An 18,647-nucleotide genomic window follows, 5' to 3' on the forward strand; every position below is an offset into this window, starting at 1 on the left:
TTAAAAATTAAGTTGAACGCTGACTTCTAAAAGTATTTCATTGTTGAACAAGCTTAGAGCTCATGGTTCGTCTCTCTTGATAGGTTTATATGATGTTAGAAAATTGTCATTGAAGATTTCTTTTACTTCTGTTGCACTGTGTCATCTTCTAAGACAGCAGCGTATCATTGAGGCCTGGCTTTTATTTTACACCATCTCTGTGATCTAGAAGGGCTTCTGTCTTTTGCTTCGAGATCCTACAGTGCAGGATCAGAATAGAAAAGGCATTTGGATGGAATAAAAAACAAGCTCTCTCTGCCTCTTAGTGTCCATCATGTGTCATGGCTGCTCTTGAGTTTCATGTTCTGTCTGACTGAATCTCCTGCTCCAGCAGTTGCTGTTTATTCTCTGTCCCTCAAAGGTAAAATGCTCCATGGCCTTCTCTCTCAGTCCAAATGTGTTCAGACCTACTTTTCTACTGCCGTACAACCCATGTTTGTTTTGTTGTGGCCTCTCATACTCTCTGTAACGGGCTCAGGTGTGGTACGTCTGTCTGGATCAGAGATGTCCTGAGGTGTTTAGACAAGATGCAGACACTTTACCCAAGAAGGCCTTAGCTTTTTTGTATAAATGTAATGAAAAACTTTGTTATGGCTAAAATATCTAAATAATATACACAAAACATCAAAAACAAAACCAATACTGTTAAAATGTTGAATGGCACTTGTGATAATTCAATAGTGATAGTCTCATAATTTATTTAGAGCATAAAAGTTTGATTTCACATTAATTTCAATCTTTGACGTGACCTTACTCAGTCAATATTAAAGGAAAACACCAGCGTTTTTCACTATTTTACTATGTTCTTACCTCAACTTATGAATTAATGCATGCCTATCTTTTTTCAATGCGTGCACTTTTGATCTTTGTACAGCGCTTCGTGAGTGTGTTAGCATTTAGCCTAGCCCCATTCATTCCTTAGGATCCAAACAAAAGTTTTATTTTGTGCCACCATACTTACTCGTGTAACTAGTCTTTAAATAGGGAAAACATGGAAGTGTTTGGTGGCTTCTAAATTCATCCCTGTTTGGATCCATAGGAATGAATAGGGCTAGGCTAAATGCTAACACCGTCACGAGGTGCTGTACAAAGATTAAAAGTGCATGCATTGAAAATAGATAGGTATGTATGTATTTATTTGTCTAAGTTGAGGTAAGAACATAGTAAAATATTATAAAATGGTGGTGTTTTCCTTTAAAGATATCAAGGTTATATTTTTACAGAATGCTCTTTACATTTTATGTAAAAAATAATTTTAGCTAGATTTTCACAGCTTTTTGAAGTCAGCTCTGACTTCCTAAAATAACCCGATAATTAAAATATCATATTATAATTACTTGTAAAGAGTCATTTTTCTTAATATGTAGTTGAACCACCCTTATAAAACACTTACACGAACACAAACGCTAGCTTGCTTATTGGTATTACAGTCTGTTGGTCCGTTTCCAATAGAGCTTGACCACTCTCACACATTTCTCATCCAACCATCCAACCTTAAATTCACAACTTAATACAGTACACTCCTGGCTCTATTATAAAACATGCAGTTAGCTTGCAGGCTTGTCCTAAATGTTATGCTATTGCTGACATTAAAATGGACACATTTGATATCTCTGGCTTGTTTGATTACCATGGGAACCGGCAAATTCAGACCGAGCCCTAAACAACCAGAGGCTGATGAAGACAAATGTGCAAACCCAGGTTGGCAGAATTGCTTTCTCGGCGAGTGTGATCAGCTACGCTCGAGAAGGCGGAACCAGGAGTTGTGATTTATCGTTTCGTGTTGTCTCTAGACCACCACTGTCTGCTGCGTCTCCATGCCTTAATTATCCCAACCGTGTTTATTAGAATAGTCACACTACCTATAATATATCATCGACTCTGAGGGGAGTGAGACAGGATATAGCTCTTCTCTGTGTGGTCTTCATATGCTCGCGGGGCAGCTATGCCGAATTTTGGATGCTTTAACTAAAAGTTGCTAGAAAAAGTAACAGATGTCAATAGTAAGATTGATATCTGTCTATAGATTTCTATAGCTTAGATCAATGCCAAGGTTTTGGGTCTTATCCCACGGCACACACATACTAATAAACACTTATATTGGCTCAGTAAGTTGGACCAAAGTTAAGGAATATGTAAATGGAAGATGATTGGTGAATTAAGTTGGTTAAATCAAAAGACCAAGAAAAGTTTGTCACGCTGAAATGTTTACCTACACTCATACACCACAAAATAAAGGTACAAAATTGTGTACCTACACTCACCTAAAGGATTATTAGGAACACCATACTTATACTGTGTTTGACCCACTTTCGCCTTCAGAACTGCCTTAATTATATGTGGCATTGATTCAACAAGGTGCTGAAAGGATTTTTTTAGGAATGTTGGCCCATATTGATAGGATAGAATCTTGCAGTTGATGGAGATTTGTGGGATGCACGTCCAGTGCACAAAGCTCCCGTTCCACCACATCCCAAAGATGCTCTATTGGGTTGAGATCTGGTGACTGTGGGGGCCATTTTAGTACAGTGAACTCATTGTCATGTCAATTTGAAATCATTTGAGCTTTGTGACATGGTGCATTATCCTGCTAGAAGTAGCCATCAGAGGATGGGTACATGGTGGTCACAAAGGGATTGACATGGTCAGAAACAATGCTCAGGTAGGCCGTGGCATTTAAACTATGCCTAAAGAGGCCTAAAGTGTGCCCAGAAAACATCCCCCACACCATTACACCACCACCTCCAGCCTGCACAGTGGTAACTAGGCATGATGGATCCATATTCTCATTCTGTTTACACCAAATTCTGACTCTACCATCTGAATGTCTAAACAGAAATCGAGACTCATCAGATCAGGCAACATTTATTCCAGTCTTCAACTGTCCAATTTTGGTGAGCTCGTGCAAATTGTAGCCTCTTTCTGCTGTTGTAGCCCATTCGCCTCAAGGTTGTGCGTGTTGTGGCTTCACAAATGCTTTGCTGCATACCTCGGTTGTAACGAGTGGTTATTTCAGTCAAAGTTGCTCTTCTATCAGCTTGAATCAGTCGGCAGATTCTCCTCAGACCTCTAGCATCAACAAGTCATTTTCGCCCACAGGACTGCCGAATACTGGATGTTTTTCCTTTTTCACACCATTCTTTGTAAACCCTAGAAATGGTTGTGCTCGAAAATCCCAGTAACTGAGCAGATTGTGAAATACTCAGACCGGCCCGTCTGGCACCAACAACCATGCCACGCTCAAAATTGCTTAAATCACCTTTCTTTCCCATTCTGACATTCAGTTTGGAGTTCATGAGATTGTCTTGACCAGGACCACACCCCTAAATGCATTGAAGCAACTGCCATGTGATTGGTTGATTAGATAATTGCATTAATGAGAAATTGAACAGGTGTTCCTAATAATCCTTTAGGTGAGTGTATAGTAAGACTAAATGTCACATATTTGGGGCGGCAGTGGCTCAGTGGTTTATGTAGGTTGTCTACAAATCGAAAGGTTGGTGGTTCAATCCCCGGTTCCACCTGATAAAGTGTCAAGGTGTCCATGAGCAAGACCTAACCCCAGCTGCTCCCGACGAGCTGGATGGCACCTTGCATGGCTGACACCGCCGTCGGTGTATGCATGAGTGGGTGAATGTGAGGCAAAAAAATTGTAAAGCGCTTTGGATGGTCATAGTCTGTTAAAAGCCCTATATAAATGCAGTCCATTTACCATATTTAGTTTCTTGTAGATGGGACTCAAACTCATGTTGATGAGTATTTTAGTATTAAAGTTCTTAAAACATTACTTTTCTTCAGGTTGACAATTTTTTTATTGCTTTCAGAGTGTTTATGAAAACCATACCATATTTGGCTAAATCAGAAGAAGATCAAGAAAAAAAAACTTTATCATGACTATCATTTATCATGATATCCTGCTATTTTCACTGCAGTGGTGCAATTGCCAAGATAAATAGGTGATTATATCTCAATGGTTCCTCTCATAATGTAAAACGATTTAATTTTGCACTTACATTTGAATATATATTTTATCTGAAAGCCGGGCATGTGATTTGGACCAAAAATTGTGTTTTTAACCATACAATATATTGACTAATCATTAAACAACCTTATGTATGGTTAACATTCAAGGGTATGGTTAAAATGGACAAAAAGCCTCAACAGTGGCATACATACTATACATACTACTACACATACATACTAGTGCCCTCTGCTGTTCATACTTTGGTAGTGATAGAAATATGGTTGTTTTTTGAATAGTCAAAAAAAAAAATACTTTAGTCATATAAAACCATTTTTGTTTATGCAGAACAGCTGCATCGCATTTGTAATTTATTTGCTCACATAATTTACATGACATAATTTTTAACCTATACTATTCTAATACGATACTTGCAAAGCAAATACATCATCCTTATGATCTGTTAATTATAATATAAGCATTTAGCATTACAATAGTGTTCAGTACATGCTAGTTAAACAAAGTCAACAAAAAATACTGCAAAATATCTACACCACAGACTGCACAAAACAGACTCGGCCTTGTTTTATTTGAACACAAATGCACATTTTTTTCACCATAATTCACCGATATTTTCACAATATGTGAAGATACTGCTTGATATCAGTACACAGGAGAGGTCAGCAGGGTGCAGAGTATTAATAGCCCCTGAAGGAGATGGCACCGGAAGTGCCTTTTTTGTCAAGATGCACCATCCGTTTAGCCTTAATTATCTAGCCAGAGGTCACCGATGTTGTTGCTGTCTAGTTGACACTAATTGGCCTAAGGTGAAAAGAGCTTTCACTATGTGACAAATAGCGGAGGGGTCAGAGAATGAGGTGGGTCGCTGCAAACCGAGACAAGGACGAGAAAAACAATGAGGTGGAAAGCATGCCGATATTATGTGTGAAGACGGTTGCATGAGATGCAGTGGAAATAGGGCTGTGTACACACAGAGAGTGAAGCTCATTAAAGATGGTCCATGTAGCGTCTTGGCTGAAGTTGCCTTATTGATTTGTATGGTTTATTTAAGTTGGGACGAGTGGCTGGATTATTTTAGAGGATATGAGGGAAGTTTCTTGGAAATGGAGGTATTGATTTTGTCCAAGAAAATCAGGATATATGAATAGGTGCCACCGTAGCAGGGATAGAGAACTTGTGTATTTTTAAAAAAGACAACCTGTAGACTAGGTACAATTTTATTGCATTGTGATTAAAGCACATACACCATTGGTTCTCAAAAGGGGAAATAAAATACATTTTAAAAAATCAGAAAAATATGGCTACTAACCAACAGCCCTACATTGTTTCTTTTAGTAGGTTTGGTCTGAGATTGTTTTATGTCATGAATTGTCTTTGGAGGGGGTGTGAAGGAATGCACCCTACACAATGGCGGGTTTGGGGGCACATGCCAAATGTTTGAGAACTACTGACATACACTAAATTGAAAGATATAGTTTTTGGATTTGCACAGGTAATTTTAAGTCAATTTAGTTACATGTAATAAGTAATTCACATTTGCTGATAAAATGGCACAATCCATGTACTGCATTATATTCTATTTCATATGAATATTGTTCAGAATAATGCACCCAAAATTGTAAATTCTGTCAATTTTATGTTATTCGAAACTTGAATAACTTTCCTCTGTGCAATGCTAAAGAATTATGGGCGTTGCACGTTCGCGGCAACCGCGAGTGTCTAGTTAATTTTCAATAGGAAGACTTGCAAAACGTAGGCAAAACGGGCCGGTTACAGAGGTGACGCGGAGTTGGTATGCATGGCTTGCTCGTGCATCCAAAATCCTGTCCCTTCTGTGGACACGGCTCTTTGCAGCAGGCACCTTTAAAAAAAATTGCAATAAATGCTGCACAAAACGCTTCCACTACACGAGAAAAGCTGTAGCTGCGCGACGATTTTGACGCTTGCCGTGTGAAACACAAATTACTGACTGACAGGCTCAATCCTAATTCACTTTGTATGAAAAAAAAAACAGCTTCATTGAGTCTTTTCTATTGAGTTCTATTAAGTTAAGTCATATGGCTTAAAGGGATAGTTCACCCAAAAATGAAAATTCTGTCATCATTTACTCAATCTCGTGTTGTATAAATTTCTTTGTTCTGATGACCACAAAGGAAGATATTTTGAGGAATGTTTGAAACCAAACCGGTCATGAGCCCCATTCACTTCCATAGTATTATTTTTCCTACTTAGTTAATGGGGCTCATGATTGGTTTGGTTACAAACATTCCTCAAAAAATCTTCCTTCGTGGTCATCAGAACAAAGAAATTTATACAAGTGTGTAACAACATGAGAGTGAGTAAATGGTGACAGAATTTGCATTTTTGGGTGAACTATCCCTTTAATATTGACTTAATCAGCTATTTTTAAGTAAACTATCGCTTTAGGAAAATATTTCTCAGATATATATTTCTAGTTGTTGTTTTTTTAACGGTTGTTGTTGTTGTTTGTTTTCTCTCATTTGTTTGTTTTCATTTATCTTAATAAAAGTGTTTGTGCACTGCCATCCATCTGAAGTCAACTATGCACTGTTCACAGCGTACCATGGTGGCTTACAAACTCATTAGTTCTCTGATGGACTAACTTCTAGCAGTTGTACAGAATGTCAATGAACATCTTAATGTACTGTTGTTTGCTAAAAACATAAATATAAATGTACCCCTGCAAGGGAAGGAAATGTATCATGTTGGTATTTGAAATCACATAAGTCATGTTTAAATGTTCTTTAGTGAACTTTTCCTGTCTTGTTCATGTTCATTTATTTAATAAACTTTGACTTTGAGTTATTTTATATCAAAACAGTGTCCTCCAAACATATAGGCCACAAACGATGGCATTAAATTATCATTTTTGAACATTTTGCTAAAGTTTTAAACTTACAGCATATCTTGTAACCCTAGTTAAGAAATAAGAGATTTTCACTGCATTTCATGTTGGGTTATAACATTACCTTAACTCTTTTCTCACCATTGATGAATTCAATCAAAGGCGGGGTGGGTGATTTTTGAAAAACACTTTGGAAAAGGGAGTCGGGCCACTACCAAAACACACTTGTAGCCAATCAGCAGTAAGGGGAGTGTCTACTAACCGACTTTGGCCCCGTCCCAAATGGCGCACTTCATGTGGACTTTCGGTCTCGTGGACTTAAATTGCGCGTGCTCGCTTAGTCTACGAGTCCGTAGGGTGTCCCATCTGTCATTTTTATGCTTTGAAGTGTGCTCATCAGCGCCCCCTTTGCCCCCTTGATGCGGTCTTCGGGAAGCCCGCAATGCAGCAGGCTTCGCGCACTTTACCAACCCTGAAGTCCTTGCGAAAGAGCAATCAGACCAATCCAACGATGGAAGGGAGGAGTTCACACTGACGGGCAACTTCCCTTCCTATTTCTGGCATGACGCTCGAGTCTGTCCCAAAACACGACTCCTGTGCCCCGAAGTGGACTCGCATCAAGGGTTCCTAAAGTCTGCACTCTATGATGTCATCAAAGTGTGGACTCTGAGGAGGACCACAAGTCCGGAGTGTGCCATTTGGGACAGGGCCATCGTTGCCTGGGTTGCGTATGTGTGGGGCGGGCCTATAAAAAGAAGGTCCAAATTCTATTGGGGTAGAGGGGTGTTTAATTAGGGGTTTTCAAACGTCAACATTGGCCGTCAGAGATCATGCACCCCGCCTTTAAGAGAAAACGTGTTCCTGATGAGTTTTTAGGGTAAAAAAACTGAAGCAAAACATTATTTATTAATTTTACACTGCGTTTATGTTTTGATAATCATTCTGAATCTGATCTCTGAACAAAATTCCTTCACAAAAATGCAATTATTTCAGCTTTTTGCGGAAAAGTTTTTTTTTAAGAAAAATACCCATATTCTGTTATTTCAGGGTCTGTTATTTCATTTGATATATTTGTATGTATAAATATTTATAGAAGAAAATTTTCCTGGATTTTTTTTTACTTTTGTTAAAATCACAAAAAAATGCAGGCGGGCAACTTAAAAAAAAAGCTGGCGGGAAATGAGCCAACAAACCGACTCTTTGATAACACCTCTGACAAAATACAAAACAGTTTAATAAATTCAAAATAAATACAACAAATAGTATTACAAAAGTATTCTTAAACACTACATCTAAAACTAAATGTAGAACTACAAAAAACATCAAAAAGACTATAAAACAGTAAGCTATTTTCAGAAGAGGAACACTGTTTTATTGTGCCAGTGAATGTTATTCTACTTTTAGGTTTTATATTGCAGCCATGACTAGACAACATTTGGCCTCCTGTGCACCAAATCCAGCGGAGGTGAGGGCAGAAACACTTACAGAGGCTTCTTCTTCAATCCACATACTACTATGAAAAGTATTATTTCATACAGTGCCGGAATCACACTAGAATGCAAAGAGAACAAGACAGAAAACAGGTGTGATATATTTGGTTTATAATGATAAAAATCTTTCACAAATCCTGGCTGAAGCTTATACCAATGTCAAACTGAATGAAGTTAAACTGACCTACAGAAACCAAAGATCCACCAATAAATGCTGCAGGTCCATTGCTCAAACATAAAGAAGAGCAGAGCCACAGACCCACTAGCATGACATCCAATGGCTGCAGTCACAGTTAAAGAAATTGTATTTTTAATAATAATTCATAATCATAATTACTTATAATTTTAAAATATGGTAATGTATGGCTATTTATGATATTTAAAAAAATGTATAGCCATACATTGCCATATTTTTAATTATAAGTAATTATGATTATGAATATACTAGTGTCATGGTTAAATACACACGAGTTGTGTGTAGAGTAGTATCATGAAACTAAAGATGAAGTCAAACAAGTTTAGTTTTTATTTCACGACATCTACACTAACTGAATCTATATTTGCAGTGCTACAGGAAGGATACACAGAAGGGCTTGATTGTTGTTAAACATAGAGATGCCAGATAGAAACCCGATCAGTTCTACAGCAAACAGGCCAAGAGTCACAGATAATGCAACCACAAGCCTGCTCTCAAACACAATCATTATATGAAAATTAGAGAATAATAACCAATATTTACATAAATGGAGTAAATGAAGATACGCATGCGCTCTTTTCTTACCGCGTGTCCTCTGATCTGTATTCTTCATTCGTGTAGTCTAGTGGTAGACAAGCTTTGACACTGTTCTCCTGTAAAAATCTTTCTTTAGTTTTACGTAATCACAGGGCATCATACAGCTTATACGTTGTGATATGAATACATTAAAGGCGTACTTACTCTGGACCAGAAGATGATTATAACAATTACAAGGTGCGCGATGAGAGTTAGAAAACGCGATGGCACCAAACTGCTTACCACCGACATTGAAACTAGATAATATTAGACACAGTACTTCGTGTGAAACGTTACCAGTGATAACAAAGTATTAAAAGGTTTAGTAAATCATCGGATTACAGTAAACACCCAACATTAAATTTAGGTACCGCTCGGTAAAGTTTTAAGGCTTGCCAAGAGAGTTCAGTTGGTGGGTTAATAAATAATATTAACAAAAATAGCACATAAAACTTTTACAATGTAAAGGCTGGGTAATTTTACTCGCATCAAGTTGCTACGACAACACTTTTCTTCTACTCAGCCATTCCAATCAAACGGCGTCATGCCGCCACCTATCGGCAGGAGTCGCCATTTAACGCACATTGTAGATGTACGTTTTGACAGATTAAAACGTTTCGGTGACAACGAGTTTTGCCGTTACAGATTAAATGAAGTTGTATTCTGTAAAAATGTTACTGATCGGTGGCACTCTAAAGGCCAAACATATTTCATTATGTCGCGTTTGTAACCCTCCTCAGGTCTGTAAATCTGCAGCTCCATCTACTGGGGAAATCTCTGTACATTCAACGTCATCCAGTTGACAAATAAAGGCTGAACAACTGTATATAACTCATAATTATAAAAAGGGATAAAAAAAAACGTATATTTAAATATACATTTTCCAACCTGCTAACCTGAAAATATTTGCTGTGTTCACTAAGACAAACGTCAAGGCTCAAAGATTTTAGGAATGTCTGAAACTTCAAGAGCTCTATAAAGAAAATGTCTCATGCTGAATACTATGTTTATTATATTTATATATGGTAACACTTAATACGGTTGTATTTGCTAACATTAGTAAATGGAACTAACATAAACTAACAATGAGCATAACAGTTTTCCAGAATTTACCAATACAAATGTTCATGTTAGTTCATTATTAATAATGTTAACAGTTACAACTTTTGATTTTAAAATTGTAAAAGAAAAGGCTGAAACGGACATGAACTAAGTTTATTTTCTAACTGCTGTAGAAGTATTGCTTATTAATGTTAACAAAAGTGTTACCATTTGGGTATATTATTATATTTTTATATTATTTATTTATTTACACTCCTTGGTATTTATAATCATCTTGAACAGTGCTTGAAGACGACTAAAAAGAGGCTGGTCTGTGTGTCTGCGGCAGGTTACTATTGGTGCTGAGGATCCCGTGTGAAATATCGCGAGATGTACATCCCCACTCGCTGCTGTAAGATGGAGAAGTTATGTTGAAGCGCAACCGAGGTAAGAGCTTAAATTAGGCTTTGTCTGTTGGGTGGAGACGCTTATGTCTTACTCTGTGTCACCGTTAACACTAACAGACTGAATTGTTTCGACCTGCACGTGTATATTTACAATAAAATGAGTGTTTTGCTAGTAAAGGCTGGACACTTCACTAATATATACCGCCATTTTTAATTTGTGGTCAGACTGACGAGCATTGTGGTGTGTTGGATACATGCGCAACTATGCGCGCGCATATATATGTCTAGTCAAATATGTCAGTGTTATGTTAGTAAGATACTCAGTGTGAGTGTAAATGAAGGAAAATTAGTAAGTAATACTGACCAGATGTGATTCTGTCAAGAGATTACTGCGGAAGAGCGTATGTATGATAGCATGTGCTCATGATACATACATGTATGATCTGAGATTTTGCATCATGTTGTAGGATTTTTAATCCTTTCGGCCTGTATTAAAGAAGGCTTCATACAGTGAATGTGAGAGTGTTCAATGTAAATAGATGGTCAAACTCACGACAATGAGCCGAGAAATGCCGAGTCTAGCATAAGCATGCCATAACAGTTTTGACACCTTAATGACTCTAATCTGGCCTTAAGGAGTTAATGCCAGACAAAAAGTGAATATTGTGATCCCTTAATATATTCGGGGTAAAAATATAAGGCTTTCTAACGGCTAAGAATGCACTGTTTAAAATAAACTTGCAGTGCACTTCCAGATAAACTTTGTTTTATGAGCAAAAATACTGATGCTGTTGAATATTGCCCCTCCCATCAAATTGATGTTTAGGGTACAAAACATTTGTGTGTTCCCTGTGTGTTACAATGTTTACAAACATTTGGCTCTACTTGTTTTAATCTGGTAATATGTTAATGCAGAAGTACAGTATATAGAATAATGCAACTCTTGGCACTGTTCAATTTATAAGCCTCATGATTTTATTATGGCTGTATGACATTGACCCCTCTGACAAATATTTGCAGGATTATGTTAGTGTGATTTTTTTTTTTTGTGCGTGTGTCTATCCTATTTTTAAGTTATGTATTATTTAGTGAATAAAGTATAGTTTATCTATATATATATATTAGATAACAAAACGTGTGTGTGTGTAATGTTAATCATTAACTTTATTCAGAATAGACAAATATATTCCAAAATATTAGTAATGCTATATTGGAAAATTCTTATAGTCAGGCAATAAATCATATAATAAATCAAGTTGAAATTTCACTCTCTTTATTTGGAGATATTTTATAATATAAGTACACAATCGTGATATTCTGTATAAATGTATTTTTAAATTGATATACCAGATTTTAGCATGACACACGCCACGTTCTACCAAAATGTAGTACGCACAAGTGCAGCAGTAGCAATTCAGAAATTGAGTCGTCCACTAGTCAGTGTTATGGTAGGCCCGAGTGGGGAATGATTCAGCGAGATATTTCGCGTTTCTCAGCTAACCCACCAAACCAACGCATGCACGAGCATTCAATCACCCACCACCGCCGCGAGCTTCACCAGCCAAGTTTCATCGACACGAAGCGTTTCTCAAAATGTGCGAATAATGTACGCAACGGTACGGCCGTGTCAGTGTGTACGAGCTATGACAGACGCTGTTTTGTTAGCTTGAGGTCTTGAGAGGAGCTGGTTGCGGTAGCAGGCCGAAGCGAGGCCGGGCTCTAGATTATACCAGGGCATGTGTGCAACAGTCAGAAGAAATAACGACCCGTGTGGGGAAGTTCCTGACGTATTCTCTAACAGTCGACGCTTATGTTAAGGATTTGGCGAATGTTTGTTTGAAGAGGTGCTTTTGTGAACATTTTAACCTTGGGTTAAGGGATTGAGGTTTTGTGTTGACATGTTGAGCGGAATTACGCGCGACTGTCTCGCGCTACTCTGCTGTGTAGCCTCGCGAGTACCAAGATGTCGCACTAGCGGCTAACGGTCATATTTCCGTCCGGTCCGTTTGCGGTTTTTTACACACATTTGATGACCAACGGTGACCATTGTGTTTTATTTGTGTAGTTAATAAAAGTTTAAAACGGAGTGACAGTGTTTATCCGCACATCTTAGCTTGTTGGGTTAGCGCATTAGCGATGAAAAACTAGCTAGCATGTTAGCTGCCGTTATTATTCAAGCTTCTACCCTTCTGTGTGTTTTTTTTACAAGAAATAGTTGCATTTGTTTGGTTAGTTGTTTCCTTATTTTAACAGCTTGTTATGTTTTTGCACATGTACGCAGGGGGCTTGTTATTTGTTTGTTTTTTGTGTTGTACTTTCGTTTATGAGGAAAGCCCTGGTTAGCTAATGTCATTGTAATTTTAGGTATTCGTTAACTAGCTGCTCTAATAACCATTGTGTCGCATTTTCGACTACAGAATAGATAGGTTTACTGTCAACAAATAAACCACAGGATTTATTAAGTACACAAACATTGCAGTACAACTTCTAGGTAAAATATTGTGTCGGAATTGTAGTAGCAACGCTATTGGTTTATTTTCTGATGTCAGATTTTTTGACCACAGGCCAGTGCCACTGTTTGACCGGGTTCAAGGTCTCAATTTAGTTTCTCAGGAATGAATACAATTCTAGAAAGATTAACTTAATATTAACAGCCATTTCAGATGAATTGATTAGTAGGAGCATGGTTGTTGTGCCTCTTGAGACAGAAATTATGCCCCAAATCTGAACTAAATTTGGGTTGTTGGTTCATAAGCAATCTATTTTTATTGGTGCTTTAATCTGAGTCTTTTCTTTGCCAGCTCTGATTAATTATTTTTTTTTATAACTCATTAGTATATGATTTCATGTTTTGACCATTTACTGAAAAAGTAAATTGTATTTGTTATTAAGAGTTGTAAATTAATGATCTCAGTTTATATATATATATATATAATATAAACGCATAGCCGTGGAGTGTTTCACTTTCACTGTTTTCGTTTTAGGTTTTGCACATGAAAAATGCCGTTAAGTTGGAATTGCCAAATCATATACCGTGAGTTCTTAACATTTTTTTCCTGTCTTAATAAAGAGCTGATTAATGTTTATAGCGACAAGGATGTGTTGGCTTTTATGTCTAAATTCAGATTCTTGGCTATTTATGAAAGTGTAATACTTCCTGTAAAAACACTTCATAAATCTTTCACATTGGTACTGTAGCATTTTTTAAGTGTTACTAAACGTGGCATCAAGTAATTACTCCCTGTTAAATTGACTAAGCTTTTATTATTCACATTCACAAGTCAATGTTTTCATTGCAGGATCAGACTGTAGAAATTAGTGACCATGAAGGTTGACAGAAGCAAATTGAAGAAAACCCCCACTGAAGCGGTCAGTATTCTGTATTTTTCATCTGTTTTTAAATTGAGTGTGTGTGTTAAAAGATTCCTCATCATTTCCATGTTCCTTTTCTCCATTTTTTTAGCCTGCCGACTGCAGGACTCTCATAGATAAGTTAAAGGGATGCAGCGATGAACAGCTGTTACTGGAACTGCAGCAAATCAAGACCTGGAACATTGGAAAGGTGGGAAATAGTATCATACTTGTACAATACTGTGCAAGAAGCACAGCGTCACATTCAGATCTCTTATGGCTGCCTGTTTCTCTTTCTTTAGTGTGAGTTGTATCACTGGGTTGACCTGCTGGACCGCTTCGATGGCATCCTCTGTGATGCAGGACAGACGGTGGAGAACATGGCGTGGTTGTTGGTTTGTGACCGGCCAGAGAATGGACAGCTTAAAGCCTTATTGCTGGCCGTGCTCAACTTCACCGCGCTGTTGATCGAATACAGCTTTTCTAGACACCTGTACAGCTCCATAGAGGTACCAAAGCCCCCATTCTACCTGGCTCTGTTTGCCTTAAATTGGGGTTATTCATATATTGACTAACTAATTGCTTTTTGTGTCTGTAGCACTTGACCACCCTTCTAGCATCATGTGACATGCAGGTGGTTCTGTCTGTTTTGAATCTTCTGTATGTGTTCAGCAAACGTTCCAACTACATTACCAGACTGGGCTCAGATAAAAGAAGCCCATTACTTGCCCGTCTGCAACATCTGGCTGAGGTATGATCTTTAGTTATGCTTTTTTTGGGTCACAGAGGTTGAGATGTAAGGATACTTTGAAGTGATTGATCTGCTAATCCAGGAAGCAGATGCCAAATTTGACATTTTAACATTTGATATACATGTACGCCTGCAACAAAATGCTATTTATTAAAATACCTCATGTTTCTATTTATAAAACTTCCACAGATTGCGTTTTTGATTTTAGTGTCAATATTTAGTCCTTGAAATTAGTTCATTTGTGTTGTACCAGTTCTTACCAAAGCAGCAGGATGACCTGGTTCTGTACAGGCCGGTGCTGTCATTGTTTCAGTTTACCGACATACAGGGCTGATGGTTGTTCATCCTATACCTTTTCCTGAGTCTTTTTTTTTACTGTTGTAGAGCTGGGGTGGAAAAGAGAATGGCTTTGGTCTTGCCGAATGCTGCAGAGATCTGCCGATGTCGGTATGGAGTTTCTACTATTATTTTGTGTTTCATGGAATACAATACAATATAATTTTATTTAATTGTTTGCATTTTTGGTAATAGCTAATTATCATATTTGTGGTAGGGCTATTATAAGTATCTTATAGTTGCAGGGCAGTACAAATCTGAATTACTGTCAGAAAAAGATCTTTGACTGCGTCCAAAAACTTAAGTAGTTGCCTCGCCACCTCATAAGGCAATGACTTCGGAGGCACAAAGGCAGCTCAGAGAAACGCTTTCGGACACACTTCATAGGCAGCGTTCCTGAAATATAAACAGAGAGCGCCTTTGTGATAACTAATCACATATTTGAAAACTATAATACTAATTTCGCGGTAGAAATGCAATTACTTAAGGTGTAAAAAGTGAAAATATACATTTATTTACTCTAAATTTGTGATCCAGCCGCTTTCTAGGCCTCCATTTTATTTTTTTGAACTCGACCAGGCTCGACCAATCACATTCCCCGCGTGCACATGCATTGAATTGTGGGACAGGGCGATGAATGGAAGTAAACCAAACATTGCATTCGGACATGCCTTGATGCCTTCCTGCCTTGGAATGCTGCCTCAGTAGGCAGCAATTTAGAGTTTTCAGACGCAGCCTTTGTTGAGCCCAGAATATTCTGGTGTTTTTTTGTTGTTGTTTATTTTGATGTTTCTGTCTCTGTGATGTGCAGAAATATCCACCAAGTGCCACAACACTGCACTTTGAGTTTTACGCAGAACCTGGCTCTGAGGTCAAAGTGGAGAAGAGGGTGTGTGATCATATTTCTATTATTGTATGTTTCTATTTAGTTATTATATTGTTTATATTTTTAATGCTGATTTGTCTGGCTTTACAACATTTTAACCTTTTTCTTCGAATTGTCTTAACAGTCAAGCACCAATACGCTACACTACATTCATATCGAACAACTTGATAAGGTGAGTTCCACTGGTTGTTTTCGTTGCTGTCCTATGTTGAACAGTAACGAACTTATGCTTTAAATAGCTATTGATTACACCTAAATCTAATTTTTGCCTCTCCCCGGTGCACCCTTAGATTTCAGAGAGTCCATCTGAGATCATGGAGTCTTTGACGGCCATGTACAGCATCCCAAAAGACAAACAAATCTTGCTTTTCACACACATTCGCCTGGCGCATGGCTTCTCCAACCACAAGAGGAGACTGCAGGCGGTGCAAGCCAGACTGCATGCCATCTCCATACTCGGCAAGTCATTCTTTAAATAGTTATTTTCGGCAGTTATTTTCACTAAACATAACTAAGTTTCTTCTCTGTGCTGTGTTTGAAGTTCTGTATGTTTTTTTTTGTAGTTTACTCCAATGCCCTTCAGGAGTCAGCTAACAGCATTCTCTACAATGGGCTTATAGAAGAGCTAGTGGATGTACTTCAGATTACAGACAAACAGCTGGTGGTGGGTAGCAACTAATCCTCCATAAAGCATTATGTTGTCGTGTATAATTGTTGTGTATTAAGAATATTTGTCAATTTGTGGAAGTATCGCACCTTCCATAAAACGAAAACAACTGTAACATGAAAACAACAACCATACTTGATTATTAAAGGGATAGTTCACCCCAAAATGAAAACAATGTCATTAATGACTCAGCCTCATGTCGTTCAAAGTCGCAAGACCTCCGCTCATCTTCGGAACACAGTTCAAGATGCTCCACATCCAGTCCAAGAGCCTGTTGACCCCTCATTGAAAATCTATGCACGGTATACTGTCCATCTCCAGAAAGGTAATAAAAACATCATCAAAGTAGTCCATGTGACATCAGTGGGTCAGTTACAATGTGTTGAAAAAAATAAATTTTGGTCCAAAAATAACAAAAGTTACGACTTTATTCCACATTGTCTTCTCTTCTGCGTCTGGTGTGAAGCGCATGCGCGAGACTAAAGTCACTTGACTGCAGTGACGCTTATGATGTGTTATCCTCAGACATGTTTGCGAAGTTTTTTTTCTTCAAAATTACAGCGTGCGTCTCTTTCAGACTGTAAACGAAGCCCGGGCGCACTAAAAAACAAACAAACAAAACAGCTGGGGTGCACCAGATAACACGTCAGCCGCGTCATGCGTCACTGCAGTCACGTGACTTCAGTCTCGCGCATGCGCTTCACAAAAGACGTGGAAGAGAAGACAGTACTGAATAAAGTTGACATTTTTGTTATTTTTGGACTAAAATGTATTTTCTTCAACACATTCTTACTTACCCACTGATGTCACATGGTCTAATTTGATGATGTTTTTATTACCTTTCTGGGCATGGACAGTATACCGTACATAGATTTTCTCTCAGACTAAATATAAAACATCTTAAACTGTGTTTTCGAAGATGAACAAGTTTGGAGCAACATGAGGGTGAGTCATTAAAGGAATAGTCTACTCATTTTCAATATTAAAATATGTTATTACCTTAACTAAGAATTGTTGATACATCCCTCTATCATCTGTGTGCGTGCACGTAAGCGCTGGAGCGCGCTGCGACGCTTCGACGCTTTGATAGCATTTAGCTTAGCCCCATTCATTCAATTGTACCATTTAGAGATAAAGTTAGAAGTGACCAAACACATCAACGTTTTTCCTAGTACTCCCAAAACTGCTATTACGCCATAAAATATAGTTCCTCTTTTAAATCCGCTTAGAAAAGCGCTAAGTTTTATTTTGTACCACCAAACTTGCTTGTATAACTACTCGTCTTAAATAGGAAAAACGTTGATGTGTTTGGTCACTTCTAACTTTATCTCTAAATGGTACAATTGAATGAATGGGGCTAAGCTAAATGCTATCGAAGCGTCGCAGCGCGCTCCAGCGCTTACATGCACGCACACAGATGATAGAGGGATCTATCAACAGTTCTTAGTTAAGGTAATAACATATTTTAATATTGAAAATGACTATTCCTTTAATGACATTATTTTCAGTTTTGAGTGAACTATCTCTTTAATGTTGTAAGTTTACTAAAATTAACAGATGCCTTTATTGAGATTGTTTCAAACAAAATGGTTTATCATCATGTTGCAGGACATCAAAGCTGCCTCCTTGCGCACTTTGACCTCTATAGTTCACTTGGAGCGGACCCCCAAACTCTCCAACATTATCGATTGCACAGGCACTGCCTCTTACCATGGATTTTTGCCTGTGCTCGTCCGCAACTGCATACAGGCTATGATTGGTGAGGATGTTGAATATAGTGCAATATGTTCCTCTCATCTGGAGTTTCTGTTTTGGTGACAAGTTAATCCTTTTTTTGATCTGTGTTTCAGACCCACTGATGGACCCATACCCACACCAATTTGCCACAGCCCTCTTTTCCTTCCTTTACCACCTAGCCAGTTATGATGCAGGTGGTGAGGCCTTAGTATCTTGTGGTATGATGGAGGCATTGCTAAAGGTGGGTGCTTGCCTCTTCATTTCCACTTTCTTAATTCCCTCATTTGTGCATCTAGATAATTTTTAAAAGTTGACATTCGGT

The 18,647-nt window shown here is 38.0% G+C and overlaps 2 protein-coding genes across 3 annotated transcripts in view; one reads left to right on the forward strand and one right to left on the reverse strand.

Moving 5' to 3' along the window:
* Positions 1 to 8,100: 8,100 nt before the first annotated feature.
* Positions 8,101 to 9,847, reverse strand: tmem107l (transmembrane protein 107 like). Of its 2 annotated transcripts, XM_055189427.2 has the most exons (6): positions 9,521 to 9,847; positions 9,315 to 9,406; positions 9,159 to 9,226; positions 8,961 to 9,061; positions 8,562 to 8,658; positions 8,101 to 8,438 (listed from the first exon to the last, which is right to left on the reverse strand). In XM_055189427.2, exons 2-6 carry the CDS (start codon positions 9,399 to 9,401, stop codon positions 8,369 to 8,371), a joined length of 423 nt encoding a protein of 140 aa, XP_055045402.1. In that variant the 5' UTR covers positions 9,402 to 9,406; positions 9,521 to 9,847; the 3' UTR covers positions 8,101 to 8,368. The 2 variants fall into 2 exon arrangements, with proteins under 2 accessions (XP_055045402.1, XP_055045401.1); XM_055189426.2 differs by having other exon boundaries at positions 9,315 to 9,841.
* Positions 9,848 to 10,533: 686 nt separating this feature from the next.
* The window catches only part of huwe1 (HECT, UBA and WWE domain containing E3 ubiquitin protein ligase 1), a 43,169-nt gene continuing 35,055 nt past the window's right edge, over positions 10,534 to 18,647 (forward strand). The window contains exons 1-13 of the mRNA XM_073875360.1: positions 10,534 to 10,637; positions 13,582 to 13,631; positions 13,897 to 13,966; positions 14,061 to 14,159; positions 14,251 to 14,457; positions 14,547 to 14,699; positions 15,084 to 15,146; positions 15,847 to 15,924; positions 16,046 to 16,093; positions 16,212 to 16,380; positions 16,485 to 16,585; positions 18,197 to 18,347; positions 18,439 to 18,566. Coding sequence (XP_073731461.1) covers positions 13,922 to 13,966; positions 14,061 to 14,159; positions 14,251 to 14,457; positions 14,547 to 14,699; positions 15,084 to 15,146; positions 15,847 to 15,924; positions 16,046 to 16,093; positions 16,212 to 16,380; positions 16,485 to 16,585; positions 18,197 to 18,347; positions 18,439 to 18,566 — 1,242 coding nt within the window. The 5' untranslated portion in view covers positions 10,534 to 10,637; positions 13,582 to 13,631; positions 13,897 to 13,921. The remainder of the gene's footprint in view (positions 10,638 to 13,581; positions 13,632 to 13,896; positions 13,967 to 14,060; positions 14,160 to 14,250; positions 14,458 to 14,546; positions 14,700 to 15,083; positions 15,147 to 15,846; positions 15,925 to 16,045; positions 16,094 to 16,211; positions 16,381 to 16,484; positions 16,586 to 18,196; positions 18,348 to 18,438; positions 18,567 to 18,647) is intronic.

Source organism: Misgurnus anguillicaudatus, chromosome 13 (genome assembly GCF_027580225.2).
Source record: "Misgurnus anguillicaudatus chromosome 13, ASM2758022v2, whole genome shotgun sequence".
NCBI lineage: Eukaryota > Metazoa > Chordata > Actinopteri > Cypriniformes > Cobitidae > Misgurnus > Misgurnus anguillicaudatus.

What these genes read in the sequence shown, in the direction of transcription:
- tmem107l (XM_055189427.2), bottom strand. Translation starts at nt 9,401, where the DNA reads ATGTCGGTGGTAAGCAGTTTGGTGCCATCGCGTTTTCTAACTCTCATC. An exon ending in TAATCATCTTCTGGTCCAGA is followed by an intron (nt 9,227 to 9,314) that starts GTAAGTACGCCT and finishes AGATTTTTACAG; the next exon opens with GAGAACAGTGTCAAAGCTTG. An exon ending in TACAGATCAGAGGACACGCG is followed by an intron (nt 9,062 to 9,158) that starts GTAAGAAAAGAG and finishes GTTTGAGAGCAG; the next exon opens with GCTTGTGGTTGCATTATCTG.